The 20444-nt window shown below is 39.3% G+C and overlaps 1 protein-coding gene across 4 annotated transcripts in view; it reads left to right on the top strand.

Annotated features, from left to right (window-relative positions):
• Positions 1 to 20444, top strand: part of ZFP64 (ZFP64 zinc finger protein) — a 72459-nt gene that overhangs the window by 16237 nt on the left and 35778 nt on the right. For 3 of the 4 annotated variants that reach the window (XM_069495607.1, XM_069495610.1, XM_069495606.1), the window contains 3 exons: positions 154 to 216; positions 2526 to 2777; positions 8288 to 9622. In XM_069495607.1, coding sequence (XP_069351708.1) covers positions 154 to 216; positions 2526 to 2777; positions 8288 to 9570 — 1598 coding nt within the window. In that variant the 3' untranslated portion in view covers positions 9571 to 9622. Of the gene's footprint in view, positions 1 to 153; positions 217 to 2525; positions 2778 to 8287; positions 9623 to 20444 lie in introns of those variants that run through there. The other variant, XM_069495608.1, reaches the window with a different exon arrangement.

Here is a 20444-nt window from a genome sequence, read left to right as displayed (position 1 = left end):
CTTGGTGCATGATATAAGGGAGGCAGGTGAGATCTGTTGGTCCCATGACTGGTGTTAACGTTCGTCCCTTGGTTAAGGAAGTTTCTGCCAGTTTTCTCCACTCTAAAATTACAACGTTCCCCTTTGTAATTATTCTTTCCTTGTTTCTTATAGGTTGCCAGTTCAAGACTGCCTATGGCATGAAGGACATGGAACGTCATTTAAAAATTCACACGGGTAAGTAAAATTTCTTTAGCACGTGTGCCCCAAACACCTGCCATGTGCTAGGAGCTGGGGATCCAGATAAGTCTGACATGCAGTATGATTCAAAACCTCACTGGTTGTCACAGGAATACAAATCCAAATTAAATAAAAATAAGATGCTGTTTTTATGTATGCTTTTCGCAGAAAGTGTTTAAAGCAATAAAATACAGTGCTGGAGAGGATGTGAGTAAACTTAGCTAGTGGGAATGTGAACTGCTGCAGCCATTGTGAAAACTAATCTGCCAAAATTCATTAAAATTTGAATGTACGTATTCTTCTCATGTTGAGGAGATGATCCTGTAAGTGTGTCTGTTTGTGTGTAATGATTAGTAAAGAGAGGAATAAGGGGAAAGAATAAAAACTTTTATGTATTTTCACATTTTATCATTAGATACGGTGAGTGTGTATCCTTTTTGTAATTTACAAAGGAGGATTTAATAAATACTTTTGTAAAAAAGAGAAAAATCAATGTGTGAAAAAAATGATTATTTCTGGTGATTTTAATTTTATTTAATACATTATTTTTATGTTTGCCAGATTTTCTGCATGGGAAAGGAGTTGCTTTTAGACTATATTTAACAAAATATTAGATGCTCATATCCAAATGATACAAATGTATATAAATTCAAAGAGTACAAATGTATAAATGCTAAAGTGAAATTTGACTTTGACTTCTCTGATTGCTCAAAGTCTGCTATTTCACCTCAGCCTTTGGAAGATGAAATAGGCAACAGTTATTTTTTATATTCCTCGGCCTTATTGTATTGAGGTCACCATCATATCTAATCAGCCTCATGGTGTCATGTCATTTGGATTTATTCTAATTATCCAAATATTAAGTTTCAAGTATTGGTAAGCATTTTAATGTACCAAGCAGTGGAACTCTGTATGTGGGTTTCATATGTTGAGGTTCCATCCATCAAGCGTAGCATAATTATCATTGAAAGAGTAAAGTACTATAACTATTAATGATGACTGGAAAGCGTTGTAAAAGTGTAAGTCTATTTCTGCAAGTCTTCAGAAAGTATCTTTGACACATAGCCAAGCTTGCGTTTGTAGGATAGTTTCTGCATAACCAAAGCGTCTCCATCAACTTCTTCAAGTCCAAGAGTTGACAACCTGAGTTACTTTCAGAGAGGAGGGTGTGCTTAATCACCCCTGGGGTTCGGAGCAGCAACAGGAAAAGGGCTTTTTACAGAAACTATCAGGGTCCCTCACTATTGAGCAGCTGACAGTGCTGAGAAATTATTGTTGGAGAAATATACATTGAGAAGTTAGCAGTAGCCAGGCACTGGGGTGTGCACCTGTAGTCCCAGCTACTCTGGAAGCCGAGGTGGGAGGATCACTTGAGGCCAGGAGTTTGAGTTCAGCCTGGGTGATATAGCAAGACTTCTGTCTCTTAAAAAATAATAATTATTTTTAAAAGTTAGCAGTTGTTCACAGGTGGCACATTGACATATGTATTAGTGAAGTTCAGGTTAAGCTGCTGTAACAAGGAAACCCAAACACCAGTTCAAACAAGACAGGGGTTGGTGTCTCTCTCATGCAACTGCACAGAGGTAAGAACATAGTCTAGGGCAAGTGGGCAGCTCTGTCTCAGGAGATCATCCAGGAACTTAAGTTCTTCCTACCTCGTTATGTCACGTTACCTGACTATCTGCAGGTGTGCTCTTTTCACCTGCTCACTAACCTGCCCTCACCAGCTGACTCATGTTTTGGTTGCAGCTGGGACGAAGAGAGAAAAGAGAAAAAGTAAAAGGCTAGCAATTTCCTCCGATAGAAGGGACACACTTTTACTTTCTCTGCCACTGCAGGGATGAAAACTTAGTAGCAGCATCACACCTAGCTGCAAGAGAGGCTGAGAAATATAGTCTTTGACTGGTTAGCCATGAATGCTGCTAAAACTTTAAAGTTCTAAATTTTAGGGTGTGTCTCTTGTGGAAAGGAAAAAGAAGAGAATGAATATAAGAGACAATTGACAGTTTCTTATTTTACTTAGCTGTACTTTAAATTTTTATTTTAGTTGCTTTTGATTTTTAATTAATAAGGAATTCATATTCATTGTAACAAAAATTAGAAAATACCAATAAGGAAAATAGAAGAAGAAACTTCCCCTTTCCCAAGATGTTAGCTCTTTGCCAATCATCCACCCAAGTTTTGGGGTTTTCTGACTATTTTTTGATAGTCACGTGTTATTTTTTTTTTTCTTAAGGTGGTAGGAAATAAGCCTTTTTCTTTTTGAATCTTATTTCCTGCTGCCATCTGTGTGTGTGTGTGTGAAGGAGACAAACCCCACAAGTGTGAAGTCTGTGGCAAGTGCTTTAGCCGGAAGGACAAGCTGAAGACCCACATGCGGTGCCACACGGGCGTGAAGCCCTACAAGTGTAAGACATGTGACTACGCCGCCGCGGACAGCAGCAGCCTCAACAAGCACCTGCGGATACACTCTGACGAGCGGCCCTTCAAGTGCCAGATCTGCCCCTACGCCAGCCGCAACTCCAGCCAGCTCACCGTGCACCTGCGCTCCCACACGGGTGAGTCCTGCCTCTTGTTCACCCTCGGTGCTCCTGACGTCCTCTGGCTTAAATCATAAGCACCTTGAAGGATTTAGTCACAATGTAAGAAAGTGAGTTGGTTTTCCCATTGTTCGCAGTTTTGCTTTGCATCTGCCCAGAAGAACCTTTCTCAGTAAAACAGGGGAAAAACATCAAGTTTATAATTTTATATATACTTTTTATGTAATTTTATAGCTATAATATATTCACTAGTAAAGCATATAATTGAGGAGGTACACTAAATGAAATACATAAGCAATGCATCTTTGATAAATTTCTGCCTTATGATTAGGCATTTCAATAATTTTTAATGTATACTCCGATTAGTTCAGCATGGAACAGCTTGACCAAAAAACATAGCAAAATCAACAGAATAGGTAACTCAACAAATTATATATGTTTTCCTCTTGGCCTGTGTATCAGTTAGTTATTGATACAATGATGCTGCCAGACAATATCCACAAAATCTCAGTGGCATATAATAAACATGTGTTGCTCACTTACTTTGGGTCAGCAGAGAGTTACCTAGACAACGCTGTCGATCTTGGCTTGGCTTAATCATGTGTGTTGGGGAGGCTGGATGTCGGCCGACCCAGCCTGGGGATCTGCTGGCTGTGGGCTAGCTCTCTATCCACTGGCCTTGGCTGGGGCAACCTGGCTCTGCTCTGTGCATCTCCCATCCTCCTCCTGGGACCATTGACTAACCCCAGCTTGTCCTTCTCATGAGGGTGGCAGAGGTGCAAGCAAGCCAACCCCAACGCATCAGTTCATTTCAAGTCTCTGCTTGTATAGGTCTGCAAAGATCCCATTGGCTACAGCAAGTCACATGATTGGGTTTGGTGTCAGGAAAGGGGGCACTGAGCTCACCCGCAGTGAGAGGCCACCACAAGGTCACATGGCAAAGGTCAGGGATATAGGGAAGGGTGAAGAATTGGGACCATTTTTGCAAACAACTGCAGTCCACCTTTATTCCCACCATTGTTCACATGTCTCTGACATACAAAATGCTCTCACACCCTCCCGAGAGCCCCACAAGTCTCACCCAATCATAGGACCGGGCTTAAAGACCAGGATCGCGTGATCTCCATCAGGGCCGGGTATGGCTCTTCTTTATCTAGAGACACGGGAGTAAAAGACAAGTTGTCTGTCACTATACACGCAATATACAGTAGTAAAACCAAGCCAAGATAATTACAATAATTCTATTAATATTTGAAAGGGCAAGAATGGGAGGCATTTGGCAGTCACTGGCCAATAGCATGTTTGAAACCCTTCTGGGCAAAGGTTCCCAGGTCCCTCTTACTCAGGGGACAGGGACTGTTTCTTGAGTAGGCCTTGGCTCAGCTTTTTGGTTCCTGTCTCTGCCTGCTGGAACATCCTTTCCATCACCTTCCCAAGCCACTTCTGAAAAGGATTGAAAAGGTACCTTTGAAAACCTTTCTTACCCTACTTCCTGCCTATCAAAAGCTGGAAGGAGGTCTTACACTTTGTTTTAGTCCAGGCTGGTGACAGTTTTGCTGGTAGAGCTGTCTTAAAAACAACATGAGTTTCCTATGTATCCATGTGCCACAGGCCACACCCACAATTCTTTTAGAATCTTGCCTAAACTCAATAATAGGCACTTTCAGCATATAACCTCCTAGGGGTGTTAGGAGTCTTTTTGGCCAGCTTCGAGAATATACTTGGCACCAACTTAGTTCTTCTGGAATTTTAACAAAGAGCCTTATATTCAGACCCCTTAGTTCTCATTTGATCTTTTCTCTGAGGCCAGTTCCTTGGATACGATCTTCGTCCCCAGGCTTTTTCTGACTCTGAAAATCTAGCTAGCGATGCTGGCTGCAGACGAGAAGCTACATCCAGCAGATCTTTGACTTTATATATTCCCTCTAAATTCTGCTTAGGAAATGGCTAGTTCTTTTTTGTTTGTCTCTTTCTTGTAGCACCTTGTCATATGTAGCTTCTAAAACACTTCCCCTGTTCTGCTTAGAATTTATTTCTTTATTCAAGTCCAAAACTCATTATGTGTATTTCCTATCTTCTAAGCTACCACAGGTGACAGTTTTACCAAATGTTTGCCTTTCTCTAGTGTGAATTGCCATTTCTCCAGCCTCCACCTGCTACCCAGTCTCAAAACCAGTGCTGTATATTTTGGTTCTCTGTATGGCGGCACCGCACTTGTAGATACCAATATCTGTATCAGTTATCTGTTGTCACAATGATGCAGCATAATAAAAACCCACCAAACCTCAATAGATAATAGTACAACAATATGCCTTTTCTGTTCTCACATTGGGGATCAGCTGGGTGTCATCTAGGTGACTGTGCTGACCTTGACTGGGCTCACTTCTAAGTCTGAGGATCTGCTGGCTATGGGCTGGCTGTCCACGGGCCTTGCCTGTGAAATCCAGCTCTGCTCCACGTATCTGTCATCCTTCTCCCGGGGCCAGCAAGCTAGGCCAGGATTGACCTTCTCACGGCAATGACCAAGTTGCAAGCAAGCAAGCGCCAGTACACAGGCCCATTTCAAGCCAGTGCTTGTGTCAAATTACCTAACATACCATCGGCCGTATCCAATGACATGGTTGAGCCATGTGTTGCGGGTCCTAGGAGGTCATCCTGCCCTGCTGGGAGAGCATGAATTATTACACGGCAGAGAGCCACGCTATAGGAGGGAGGGGAGGTGGGGAGATTTGGGAACAAGTTTGGAATCTACTACAGCAAATTAAGATATTGGCATGATTGATACCCAACTGATTGTCTTCAGAAATCTCCCCTGGCCTAAATTAGAGAAGCTGAAGGATTCGTTGATGAAAGTGGTTCATTTTGATTTACAAGGATGAACTTACCATTTATAGTAACATCTTCAAATTGATTTAGAAAATGCATGTTTTCTAAAAATTTCAACGTGTGCCATTTATGCACTGTCTCCATGGAATGTTCATTTTCCCTTTTATAAATCTGTGTGGCATTTGTAAAATTTTAAATTAGTAGGATTCCGTTTTTACCCCTGCGTTGATTTGATGGATTACATCGTCAGTTGTTTTAGTAGCAACCTAAACTCAAGAAAGATCTGTCAGCTAAAATATATCAGTCACCTATTCATTCAACATTCTTTAAACCTCACCATGTGCCAGACATTGTGGACATCAGATAGTGGGCAAGAACGAACATATTCAGTAGCTTTGAAGAGCTTACAGGCCACTAGGACTGTTGGACAAATATGCCTCACTGAAGAAATAAATTTATGGTTAAGGAAAAAAAAGACAATTACAAGGAGATTTAAAACCTTTGCTTTCATGTCAAAAAGTGTTGTTAAACTCTGCAACTTAGTTGTGAGATTTGGTTGTCTGGTTTTTCTGGGTTTCAGCTATGCAAATTGTTAAAAAAAAAAAAAAGAAGAAGAAGAAGAAGACTGTCACTGTAATTTTGGCAAGGATATAACTGGTAAACCTAGTAGGACGTTCTGGAGCAGTGTTTCTTACTCTGGGTCCACAGACATCTTACCCCCAGAAATCCATGAATAAAATTTGGGAGGAAGATCCATGAACTTGGATGGAAAGGAAAATTACATCTTCATTTTCACTAACCTGTACTGAAATTTGGCATATCCTTCAATTATGAAAATAGGCAACCAATCTGATAACAGCACATGTGAACTTGTTGCTAGTAGAAATCACAAATCTTTTCATGACAGCTGTTGCCGATAGATCAAAATATCTTTTACACTTTTCTTTATTTAGAAATTACTGTAGTTACTAGACCCGCCGCTAAGTTTTGTTATTTAATGCATTAGTAAAACACACGCATTGGCATATCACAATTTTTTTCTTTTAATAACTACTTCAATATAATTGGTTTCTTTTCTATTCTTATCATTTTTATTTTAGCTTATTTTGTACATTTGAAACATTATCCGAGGAGGGTTCCATGGACTTCACTAAACTACCAAAAAGGGATGATAGCATAAAAAGGGTTAAGAACAACATTCTGAAGCAGAAAAAGTGAACTTTTTCTGAAAAAGGCCAGATTATAAATATTTTCAGCTTTATGGGCCGTGCATTCTTTGTCACAACTACTCACTTCTGCCATTAGAGTGAAAGTAACCATATGTGAACAAAAGGGCGTGGCTGTGTTCTAATAAAACTTTATTTACAAAAATAGGCTGTGGGCAAGATTTGGCCCATAGGCTGTAGCTTACTGTTCCTTGTTAGTTAAGTATGCATTATCTTGGTGGTATTTAATCAGGCTAAGTAAGCATTGTTTAGTTTTAGGCTTCTCAGTTTTCTAGTAGCTTGTTAAGTCTCTCCTTGCCATGTCTGCTTGCATTTATTAAGCAGCTCATGGTGATATTGTAGGCCCTATGCTAACAAACTGGAGGACAATCCCAGTTTTTTGAGTTTATGGCCTACGAAAGCAAACATCAGTTATATGTACCTAGCACCGAAGAATACCAGCTTTGGAGTTAGCCTAGGTTGGAATCCAAGCCTTGCCTTGTACTACCGGGGGTGACCTTGAACAAGTTCTGTAGTCTCTGGCCCTCAGCCTTCTCATCTGTACAATTGTGGTAAAAATAGTATTAATAATAGTTCCTACCTCAGGGGGATCTTGTCAGCATCAAATGAGACCGTTCTTGTGGAGAACTCAGCATAGCACCTGCCATTCCGGAAGCAGTCGAAGACTACTGGCTACTGTTATTTCACTTGCTTAAACGATACTGAAATGGGAAGTGGGGTAAATCCAATTTGCCTGAATTATCATTGCCTTAGTGAATTAGGACTTGGCATACATTGAGGAAAGAAATTGAAATACTGTATCCATTCAGATGTTTGCAATTTCACTCTCCCTGCTCATCTTTCAGCAAATATGAGTTTTTTAAAAAAAAAAAATCAAGCAGCTGGATTTTGTAACTTCACAAGTAAAGAGCACAGCTGGCAATGTGGGATAAATAAATTTTGTGCAATAAACACATCTTTATTAATAAAAATCTGCATGAAGTATAAGCTGGGTGTTTCAATCATTGTAAAAAGAATACTCCAACAAGTGCGGCATGGAGCTGCCCCATATGAAAATGTGTTGTTGAATCTGTTGCAACATGTAACGCAATCAAAATCCACGGATTATGCAAAAGTATGCAACGGTGAACCATTGACTAGCAGCATGGGTGCATTAACGGTACGAACCATAGCTTGAATGTTTTAAAGACCATAACAAGTGTATTTACAAATCTTATTTTATTTGGGACAATTAAATAGCTTGTTTTCAATCTCCCGTTTTTCTTCTGGGTTTTATAAAGATGGTGGTGGTTTAGGTCTGGGGAAAGAAGAGAAGCCCTTCCCCTATCTGCCTCCTCCCAGGGGCTGCTAGGAGCTGCAGTTAGAAGGTCTCCACCTGCCCGCCTTGATATAAGAGATTTTCTGGTATGTGCTTCGGGGGGATCCGCTGTGGTTGTTGCCTGCCTGTTCTTATTGAAACTCACCTTGTGTTGACAGGGGACGCCCCCTTCCAGTGCTGGCTCTGTAGCGCCAAGTTCAAAATCAGCTCGGACTTGAAAAGGCACATGCGGGTGCACTCCGGGGAGAAGCCTTTCAAGTGCGAGTTCTGCAATGTCCGCTGCACCATGAAGGGGAACCTCAAGTCGCACATCCGCATCAAGCACAGCGGGAATAACTTCAAGTGTCCGCACTGCGACTTCCTGGGTGACAGCAAAGCCACTCTCCGGAAGCACAGCCGCGTGCACCAGTCCGAGCATCCCGAGAAGTGCTCGGAGTGCAGCTACTCGTGCTCCAGCAAGGCCGCCCTGCGCATCCACGCGCGCATCCACTGCACCGACCGCCCCTTCAAGTGCAACTACTGCAGCTTCGACACCAAGCAGCCCAGCAACCTGAGCAAGCACATGAAGAAGTTCCACGGGGACATGGTCAAGACCGAGGCCCTGGAGAGAAAGGACACGAGCAGGCAGAGCAGCCGGCAGGTAGCTAAACTGGATGCCAAGAAGACTTTTCACTGTGATATATGTGATGCCTCGTTCATGCGGGAGGATTCGCTCCGCAGCCATAAGAGACAGCACAGTGAGTACAGTGAGAGCAAGAACTCGGACGTGACCGTCCTCCAGTTTCAGATCGACCCCAGCAAGCAGCCAGCTGCGCCGCTCACCGTGGGGCACCTCCAGGTGCCCCTCCAGCCCAGCCAAGTGCCCCCGTTCAGCGAGGGAAGGGTCAAAATCATCGTGGGGCATCAGGTGCCCCAGGCAAACACTATTGTCCAGGCTGCTGCAGCCGCGGTGAACATCGTGCCACCTGCCTTGGTGGCCCAGAACCCGGAGGAACTCCCAGGGAACAGCCGGCTACAGATCTTGCGCCAGGTCAGTCTGATCGCCCCTCCTCAGTCCTCGGGGTGTCCGAGCGAGGCAGGCGCGATGACGCAGCCGGCTGTGCTGCTGACCACTCATGACCAGGCAGACGGAGCCACCCTGCACCAGACTCTGATCCCCACGGCCCCGGGCGGCCCCCAGGAGGGCTCCGGCAACCAGACTTTCATCACCAGTTCGGGTATTACTTGCACTGACTTCGAAGGCCTTAACGCGTTGATTCAGGAGGGGACGGCTGAAGTGACGGTGGTGAGCGACGGAGGTCAGAACATCGCAGTGGCCACCACGGCGCCACCTATATTCTCCTCTTCTTCCCAGCAAGAGCTGCCCAAGCAGACGTTCTCCATCATTCAAGGGGCGGCGCACCCCGCCCTGCTCTGTCCGGCTGACTCCATCCCAGATTAGCACTTAAACAAGGGAAGGGGGGTAAGGAATGACAAAGAAGAAAGAAAAGAAAAAAAAAGAAAGAAAGAAATCCTAACTAGAATTCTGCAAGAGGTTTGCTCTTAATGTTTTTAAAGATTGTTGTGAATTTCCCCCCCATAATAAATTGTAATTTTATACTGCTTACTATAATTTTTTAACACTGTAACAACCTTGAGACCAACTCTGAATCACGGTGTGATAACTGTTGTAGAATAATGTTACCAAGATGAGTCCAGTGAAGGGTTGGAATTAAATGCATTAAGTTGTGAATACATTTGTTTCCAACTTGATTTTCCAACTCTAATAAAGGTTTTTTTTGTTTGTTTGTTTTCCCCCATCTCATTAAATCTGTATAGTACATGGTACTTCCCAGCCTCTGTTTTGTCCCATTCTGAAATACCCTCCAAAGTTTGGGGTATTTGTGTTTTAGTACGTAGATACAAATCTATAGGCATGAAGGACCATTTTCTACATAATGTTACATGGATACTTGACCAAAAAAAAAAAAAAGTTTAGTGCTAATGAGCAAAAAAGTAATGGTTCCTTAATAAATTAATACCTGGTTAAAATACACTGAATGTTAATGATTCTTTAGAGTCAAGGTATGATTTGGGGGTGAGGGGGTGTGAACCATTATATAATTAAAGAGAACTTGAAGCAGCAAAGGTTTTTAGTCCTCTCATAAATATTACACAAATATCTTACCTCCTTCACAGTTAAATTAAATATATGCGGTACCTAAAGTGATCCATCCAACTATTATTTTCATTTTGAAACTTCAGACTGACAATCCTGACATTTCTGTTTAGGTACAAATATGAGGCAAGTTCCTGCTAACGGTTAAGACGGAATTTTCTAGGATACTATTTTTTTAGATGTTGATATCTTTGCAGGGTCTAGGGTTCAGATGAGTGAATTGGGAAAGCACCTAGGTTTTTCCAAAGCATGAGCTTTTGAGGAGCGGAAAATTCAAATTCAAGTTGTGTTCTGTTTTTAATAAAATGCTGCCTGCTCAGGAGGTGGCACCAGAGAGCAAGCTAGAATCACCCACATTTATACCTAAAGTCATTCTCTAGGATTGCAATATCTCTGATTTCTGGTGTCAGCAAGGATCGGTAAGCAGTGGAGGTTACTGTTGTGATGGAAGCATATTTAGAATGTTACAAGAATACTTAGATACATTTTTACCTGAGTTGCCACCATGTTTCCTAACACATAAACTTGTTTAATCAAAATTATTATGCAGATCATCTTACTTTTATATGAAGATATGCTTTTTATTTATTTTTTTTTTTGTATTAACAAGCTAGGGAAAGACAGAATAATGTTGTTAGAGACCTTGATGGTTTCCCTGTTGGAAATGCAAAGTTCACTTCCCTTAGGAAATAGCTACAGAGTTAGAGCTAGGTTTCGTCTCCTTCCTTTCTTTGATCCTTAATGTTTGAACACAATTCTGTTGACTCGCTCTGCTCTATTTGCCAGAATTTCTTCCTTTCCGTATCAGCAATGGTAATAATGAGTTATTAACTATGGTTTTGGTAAGAAACAGAAAAGGCTTACAGTGTACAATGTTAGTGATTTTAATAATTTCATCATCTTAGCCCTATTGCTTGCAGCTCTTTAGGAAACTGTTCAGCTATTGAGTTTTACCTGGGAAACTTACTGTCATGAGCCTGTTTTCTACATCTTTCTTTTTCTCCAGAGTGCCCCTTTTTTCAACTTTAAAGGATTTTTTTTCCTGATCATAAATATAATATATATTTAAGATAGAAAATATGAGAAGCAGAATATTATTGAGAAAAAATAGAAGTTTCTAATAATCTTCCTATGCAAACATTGTAACCATTTTGATGGACTCCATTTCAATCTTTTTATGCTTATACGTACGTGTTTTCTACTACAGTTAGAAAGTTCAGGCTGAATTGATCACACTATTTTCTTTTTACATTCCATATTTCTTTTTATATCCTTATATCTCCACCTACCAGCTGCCCTCCATGTGTGCATGTACATACACACACACATATGCATACACACACATGCACATACATATACATATTTGGGTTTGTTTTTTTTTTTTACAAACTGCAACACCAAAACTCATCCCTTGTAATAAATTATATACAGAATTATACAAAAACCAAGCCAATACCCTCTAGCCCTTCCCTGTTCTCTCCCCACCCAAGGTAAATAAGGTTAAGTTCTCTGTGTTCTTACCAACATAGAGTCAAAGGATAACATAGAAAAAGTTTTCCTATTTTTATGGTAATTATATCACATCTGTACATTTCTCTGCAACTTGCTTTTATTATTCCATTTATTGACAGGCCTGTGGATCAGTACAACTATCCTGAGCTTTTTTGTAAGCCAAAGGTATGAATGTGCCATGCTTCAGTCAACCATCTCTCTATTCATGGATATTGAGGTTGTTGGCGGGGGTTGCAGGGGGATTACAAACTGCTGCAGTAAATATCCTACATAATTCCTCATATTCAGTTGCTTTTTTTTCTCCCCTATAAGTTAGATTCACAAAAGTGAGTTTTCCTGAGTTTCCATAGTTTGTACTTGTATAGATTCAGATTAATTTTCACCATGGTAATCTCATCTGTGATGTGGCCCCAACTGTCATCAATCCTGGGAATTAATAATCTTTTGAAGTTTTGTCAATCTGATGAGTGAAAATGGTTCTCTGGTCTTTGTGCATTTCCCTAGCTGGTGTTTTGATCTGCATTTTCTGTGACTTCTCGGCATAGGCTTGTTGCTCATTTGCATTTCTCTCTTCTGTGAACATATGACTCCCCCCTCATTTTTCTCCTTGGTTAGTTGGGAATATCAACTTCACATCTGATACATATTGCTGAGTTTTATTCCCATCCATCATTTGTCTTCAGACTTTCCCTGTGATGCTTTTACCATATAAAAATTACTTTTTTAAATATAGTTGGATTCTTCTTTTGCTTCATTTGTGGCTCCTTTATTTTCTAAGAATGTCTTCCTTCCCATGAGATTAAATTGGGTTTTTCTTTAATATTTTTATCTTGTTTGTTTTTAGTTAGCACCTCACTGTAGCCAGATTCATGTTTATATATTTATGATGTACAGGTTTGGCTGCCCACTTATACCAGAAGCATTTGTTAAACAAAGTATTATTTTTTTCAAAACTGAAATTGTAATTTCATCTTTGGTGTAAAGTATACTTGGATCTACTTCTGGAATCTCTATTTTGTCTCACTGATTTTTATCTTCTCTTGTTTGTCAACATCTCATATTTGATTATATTAGCATTAAGGTAAACTTTACTCTTTTAGACTTACAAAGCTTCCCTCTAGCTGTTCTTTTTCTAAAATCTTCTTAGCAATTCTTAGATATTTATTTTTCCAAATGAACTGTTATTTTATCCAGTATCCATCCCCACCAAAAAAAAAAAAAATTCTTTTTGGGGACTTTGATTGGAATTACATCAATATTATATAACTTATAAAAAGAATAATTCTTTTTTTTTTTTTTTTTTGAGACAGAGTCTCACTTTGTTGCCCAGGCTAGAGTGAGTGCCGTGGTGTCAGCCTAGCTCACAGCAACCTCAAACTCCTGGGCTCAAGCGATCCTCCTGCCTCAGCCTCCCGAGTAGCTGGGACTACAGGCATGCGCCACTATGCCCGGCTAATTTTTCTATAGATATATATTTTTAGTTGTCCATATAATTTCTTTCTATTTTTAGTAGAGATGGGGTCTCGCTCTTGCTCAGGCTGGTCTCGAACTCCTGACCTTGAGCGATCCACACGCCTCGGCCTCCCAGAGTGCTAGGATTACCGGCGTGAGCCACCACGCCCGGCCAAGAATAATTCTTAAAATGTTAAATCTTCCACCCAAAAACCTTTAACTTCTGTTGTAAATACTACTCAATAAAATGATATACAGACTATTTTTATTATATAGGGCCTAAATTTCCTGATTATTCTATAATTTTGTTATAATTGTGCATAGATATTTTTCCATTTGTTGCAAGCATAAAGAAACACTACATAGGTATATTTTGTCTATATCGAACTCCTTTAGCAAAACTTCTCAGTAATGAACAGTGTTTATTAGAAACTCTTAGTCTCTGATAGATATGATTTAAGATGATTATATGATGCAGTCATCTGATTTCCCAATTGTTTTATCTCTTCCCTTACAATATTTATACAACTTATTTTGTTTTCTTGTCCTATTGCTTTAGCCAAAACCTCCAAACAATGGTGGTACAGCTGGCATCCCCATTGTGTCCCTCATTTTAACTTTAATGGCTTTAGAATTTCCTGATCTAATATATACCACTTCTTTGGATAATGGTGTTTCTAGTACTTAGGTCATTTTCTTCTACTCCAGTTTTTCCTTACAGTTTTTATGAGGGTGGGTTGCTGAATTTTATCCAACGTCTTTTCAGTATCTTTAGCTGTGTTTGGGTTTTGCGCTGAAATCCGTTGATACAGTGGATTAGTGTAGGACACAGCCTGGGATTGAATCGCTTTGCACTTACAGAGCAAACCCTCTTGGTCATGTTGGATTATTCTTCCAGTACACTGCTGGATTTCATTTCCTAACATTGTATTAGGAATTTTTACAATTACAGCCGTGCACTGCATAACAACATTTCGGTCAACAACAGACCACAACAGCGGTCCCATAAGATTGTAACAGAGCTGAAAAATTCCCATCATGTAGTGGCATCTTAGTGATCCCTGTATGGGCTGAAGCTAATGTGTGCTGTGTCTTAGTTTATAACAAAAAAGTTTAAAAAGTTAAAAAATACTGTAATAGAAAAAAGCTTATAAAATGATGTAAAGAAAATGTTTTTGTACGGTTGCACAATATGTTTGTGTTTTAAGCTAAGTGTTATTAGAAAAGAGTTAAAAACGTCAAAAAAATCTAAAAGTTTACAAACTAAAAAAGTTACAGTAAGCTAAGGTTAATTCATTATTGAATAAAGAAATGTTTAAATAAATTAAGTGTAGCCTAAATATACAGTGTTTATAAAGTCTACAGTAATGTGCAGTAGTAACGTCCTAGGCCTTCACGTTCAGGCCCCACTCACTCACTCACGGTCCTGCAGGCTCCCTTCGGGGTCAGCGCCCTGTACAGATGTACCATTTGTTATCTTTTATCTTTGTACATTTACTGCAACTGTATCTTTTCTTTGGTTAGCTATGTTTGGAGACATAGTTACGACTGTGTTACAGTTGCCCACAATGCTCAGTACAGTACGTGCCTAGGAGCAACAGGCTGGCTGTGTATATGAGATATATAGCCTAGGTGTATAGCAGGCTATACCCTCTAGGTTTACGAAGAACAGTCTATGAGGTTTACGCAACAATAAAATAGCCTCATGACACATTTCCCAGAGTGGATCTCCATTGATAAGCGACACATGACTATACACACAAGCGCAGTTGATCTCCAGTTTTGTTTTTTGTGATATCTCTGATTTTTGCTTGTTCGTTTCAGATTGTGGTGCTCTAAGAATAAATTGGAGCTCTTTTCTTCTTTTTTAATGACCTGCAATAGTTTGACTATCTCAGAAATTATCTGTAATCTAGGCTAATGCCCTTTTTCATTGTACAGCTTTAAAAAACTTTCCAATATTTTTCTGTAATAACGGGTTTGTTCAGGTTGTATACCTCATCTGGATCAATTTTTGTAATTTATATTTTGCAAGGGAAAAGATCATTCATTTTGCTCTAAATTTTCATATCTGTAGTCCTATTATTTCATTTAACATTCTCTTTAAAATATTTTCTTTGTCATTTTGGGGTTTATCGACTTTCTTGTTGTCACTGTAAATTTTTTAGTATTTTTTGTCTTCTACTTAGTATGCGTAGGACTTACTAATTTAGTCATTTGTATTAAAGTAAAAGTAGAGATTTGGTTTTATTTATTCTTTCTTTACCCCTTCTCCATTTTATTTATTTCAGCTTTCAGCTTTTATTAATATCTTTAATAATTCTTTACCTGGATTTTCTTTCAGTTTATTTTGTTATTCTAATTTTCTCTCTTCAGTTCACTTATTCAACCTTTAATAATTAATAAAAACATTTACAGCTATATATTTTCCATCATGCCTTCACCTATGTTAAAAGATGATTTTTAAAAGGTAAAATCATGACTGCCATACAAATATAAAATGAACAAGTATCAGAGATTTAATTTAATTTATTAATTAAAAAGGGAGCCAGTAAGATATCACAACAGGTTAAAAGGAGAATTTAACAAATGCATAATTACATAGGCAATCAGAAATGCTGAAATGAATTGACAAACAGATGCAGAACTGGTCAATATCTTTGGAGCAGTCCATCAAGGAAAACCTGTTTGCGGTCCTGTGGACGAGGTATTTGCATTATCATATGTTTCTGTAACCCACAAAGTTGTATAATAGTTCAAAAGCTAAAAGGCACTAACCTCCATAGATCTGATAACCCAGATCTGGGAACTGACGGGACACATCTTTTTTGCCTGCTTCAAAATCATTTAAAAATTTTCCTTACATTCATACCCCTGTAAACTTTTATATGACATGTCCTTCTTTTCATAAATTTCTAGATGCTTTGTTATTTCAGTTTTAGGATTGTTTGACTGCTTGGTTGGTTGGTTGGTATGGAAAGAGGGCAGAATCCAGGAGTTATATAAAGGTGTATTTCCTATTTTTCAAGTACAGGCATAGCTAGAGATATTGCCAGTTCATTTTCAGACCACCACGATAAAATGAGTCACGCAAATTTTTTGGTTACCATAGTCTATTGAGTGTCCAATAGCATTATGTCTAAAAAAGCAATGTACATACTTTAATTTTAAAATACTTTGTTGCTAAAAAATACTAGCAATCATCTGCGCCTTCAGCGAGCTGTAAGCTCTTTGCTGGTGGAGGGTCTCACTTCTGTGTTGGTGTTAGCTGACTGATCAGGGTGGCGATACCTGAAGGCTGGGCTGGCTGTGGCAATTTCTTAAAATAAGAAAACAATGAGGTAGGGATTAGTAGCTCATGCCTGTAATCCTAGCACTCTGGGAGGCCAAAGCAGGAGGATCGCTTGAGGTCAGTAGTGCAAGACCAGCCTGAGCAACAGTGAGACCCCATCTCTACTAAAAATAGAAAAATTAGCCAGGCATGGTGGCACACGCCTATAGTCCCAGTTGCTTGGGAGGCTGAGGCAGGAGGATCACTTGAGCCCAGGAGTTAGAGGTTGAAGTGAGCTATGATCATGCCACTGCACTCTAGCCAGGACGACAGAGCAAGACTCTGTCTCAAAAAATAAAAAAAGAAAAGAAAAGAATGAAGTTTGCCGCATTGATTGACTCTTTCTTTCATGAAAGATTTCTCTGTAGTATGCAATGCTGTTTGATAGCATATTACCCACAGTAGAATTTCTTTTAAAATTGGAGTCAATCCTCTCAACCCCTGCCAATGTTTTATCAACTAAGCTTATGTAATATGCTAAACCCTTTGTTGTCATTTCAACAATGTTGCACAGCATCTTCCCCAGGAGTAGATTCCATCTCAAGAAACCACTTTCTTTGCTCAGCCACAAGAAGCAACTCCTCATCCATTCAAGTTTTATCACGAGATCGCAGCAATTCAATCCTTCAGGCTTCTAATTCGAGTTTTCTTGCTATTTCTACACATCTGCAGTTACTTCCTGTACTGAAGTCTTGAGCCCCTCAAAGTCATGCATGAACGTTGGAATCAACTTCTTTCAAATTCCTGTTAATGTTAATGTTACCTCCTCCCATAAATCACAAATGTTCTTAATGGTATCTAGAATGGTGAATCCTTTCCAGAAGGTTTTCAGTTTATTTTGCTTGGATCCACCAGAGGAACTACTATTTATGGAAATAAATTTAGGAAATGTATTTCTTAAATAATAAGACTGGAAAATCAAAATTATTTCCTGGTCCATGGGCTGCAGAATGGATGTTGTGTTAGCAGGCATAAAAACAACATTCATCTTCTTGTACATCTTTCTCAGACCTCTTGAGTGACCAGGTGCATTGTCAATGAGCAGTAATCTTTTGAAAGGAATCTTTTTTCCTAAGTAGTAGACTTCAACAATGGGCTTCAAATATTCAGTAAACCATGTTGTAAGCAGATGTGCTGTCATCCAGGCTTTGTTGTTCCCTTTCGAGAGCACAGGCAGAGTAGATTTAGCATAATTCTTACAGGGCCTAGGATTTTTAGAATGGTAAATGAGCACTGGCTTCAATTTAAGGTCACCAGCTGATTATTCCCAGTGAGAGAGTCAGTCTGTCCTTTGAAGCTTCAAGCCAAGCATTGGCTTTTCCTCTCTAATTATAAAAATCCTAAATGGCATCTTCTTCCAATAGAAGGCTGTTTCATCTACATTGAAAATCTGTTGTGTAACGTAGCCACCTTCATCAATGATCTTAGGTAGATCTAGATAACTTGTTGCAACTTCGTCAGCACTTGCTGCTTCATCTTGCATTTTTATGTTCTGGAGACGACTTCTTTCCCTAAACCTCATGAGCCAGCCTCTGCTGGCTTCAGACTTTCCTCCTTCAATTTTCTCACCTCTCTCAGCCTTCGTAGAATGGAAGAGAGTTAGGACTTTGTTCTGGATTAGGTTTTGGCTTAAGGGAATGTCGTGGCTGGTTTGATCTTCTATGCAGACCACTCAAACTGTCTCTATATCACCAATAATGCCGTTCTGCTTTCTTATCATTCCTGTGCTCGCTGGAGTAGCACTTTTGATTTTCTTCAAGAACTTTTCCTTTACCTTCACCACTTGGCTAACTGTGGTGTAAGAGGTCTAGCTTTCAGCATGGCTTGGCTTTCGACATGCCTTCCTCGCTAAGCTTAATCACGACTAGCTTTCAATTTAAAGTGACAGACATGTGGCACTTCCTTTCACTTGACCACTTAGAGACCATCGTACGGTTATTATCTGGCCTATTTTCATATCATTGTGTCTCGGGAATAGAGAGAACCAATGAGAGGGAGAGAGATGGGGGATGGCCGGTTGGTGGAGCAGTCAGAACACACATTTATCGACAAAGTTTGTCATATTATATGGGTGCAATTCATGGTGCCTTGAAACAATTGCATTAGTAACATCAAAGATCACTGATCGTAGATCACCATAACTGATACAATAACAATGAAAAAGTTTGAAATGTTGTGAAAATTACCAGAATGTGACACAGAGACACAAGGTGAGCATATGCTCTTGGAAAAGTTTGCTGATGGACTTGCTGGATGCAGCGTCGCCACAGACCTTCAACCTGTAAAAAGCCACATCTGTGAAGCACAGGAAAGTAAAGGGCAATACTGAGGTCTGCGTGCAGTTGCGATTTGTGAAGCTGTGTTTTGGTTTTTGGTCTCTGATATTACTGGATTTTGGTCTGAGAATGTAACCTGTAAAATGTATGCTTTTTGTAATTTAGTAGTTTTCTGTGTGGCCATTTACGTGACTAATTTCTGTAAATGTTCGGTGAGCATTAGAGAAAAGTATATAGTCTCTGTAGAGTTCAAATTTTTATGAATCAGATTGACTTTGTTACTCAATTCTTCTAGTCCTCTCTTAGTTTTTGTCTGTTTGGTAAAGTTTGAAAGAAGTATTTTAAAACCTCGCACTAAGATTGTGTTTTTTATCAAGCTTTTGTTGTATTACCAGGGTGTTTTGCTTCGTTATATTTTGCCATATATGTTTGGTGCATACAAGTTTGTGCCTACTCTATGTTCTTTGTCCATTTTACGTTCTATCCTTATATACTTGTTCCTTCCATTTAATAGCTGATGGCTTTAAATCATGCTTTATCTCATAATAGTATTCTAAGTCTTATTTTCTATTTTATTTCTTTTGCCTGGTTTATATTTTCCCGTTCTATTATTTAATATCTTTATTAGCCTCTCTTTGTCTTTGACAGGAAAATTTAAATTCTTTGCATTTATGGCAGTAACGTATACTTGCTATTATTCACTCCCATCTATTTAATATTTATTAAACTTTGTGGTTTTCTCCTTTTTTCTTTCTAACTTTCCTCTTTTCTCTGGAACATTCATATTCATCTCCTTTCTGCTCACAGTTACTTTCCAATCTTTAACAATTATTGTTAAATTTATATTTCTCTACTGCTATGCAAAGAATAAATATTAACCGTGCCTCAGTCTTCCATTAAGAAGTCATCTTCCCAAGGAGAGGAGGTTTTTGGGCCTCATCATCTTCTATAGCCCTGTATCCCAAATACTGAGTTTTGCTGAGATTGCTTTCAAATTTATTTCTAGGTTTTCTTTTAAGTTTTGCCCGATGGTATATCTCTTACATTAAAATTCCCAGTCAAATTACTATCTCCATTTATATTTAACAATCCAAAAAGTATGACATTCATTGTTTATTACACTCTCATCTTCCCCTATTTCACATCTTTACTCTGATTTTATTTTTATTCCTTTAGAGCACTTTTCTAGAATATATTCCTCAGAAAGGGCAGATAGGTGGGACTTCTTTTGTCTTGGCAGAAAGATACCTTTAGAAATAGGATTCTTTTCTCTTCAGGAGTCTTTAAACTCTGTTCTGGTGGAGATGTAAAATGTGATCCGATCTGATCAATTTCTCAGATGCCCCAGGTCCTGTGGCCCAGCAAAGTTGAGGCAAAATGATGGTATTACCAGGAAAAAAAGTGGGGCGATGTCTCGCCTTAGCCAATCAGGTTGAGAACCGTAGTCTCTGAAGCTCCTAGAATAGGTAGAGGGACTTGAAGGTAGGAAACATTATTAATCTTGAAAATTTTTTGATATTTATCTCATCCTACTTCTCAGTAACAAAGTTATGTTTCTATAAATTGAAATTCACAATGTTTATTTC

Source organism: Eulemur rufifrons, chromosome 20, assembly GCF_041146395.1.
Source record: "Eulemur rufifrons isolate Redbay chromosome 20, OSU_ERuf_1, whole genome shotgun sequence".
NCBI classification, from domain to species: Eukaryota; Metazoa; Chordata; class Mammalia; order Primates; family Lemuridae; genus Eulemur; species Eulemur rufifrons.
The sequence above is the reverse complement of the archived record's forward strand: the minus strand, read 5'-3'. Positions and strand labels throughout refer to the sequence as shown.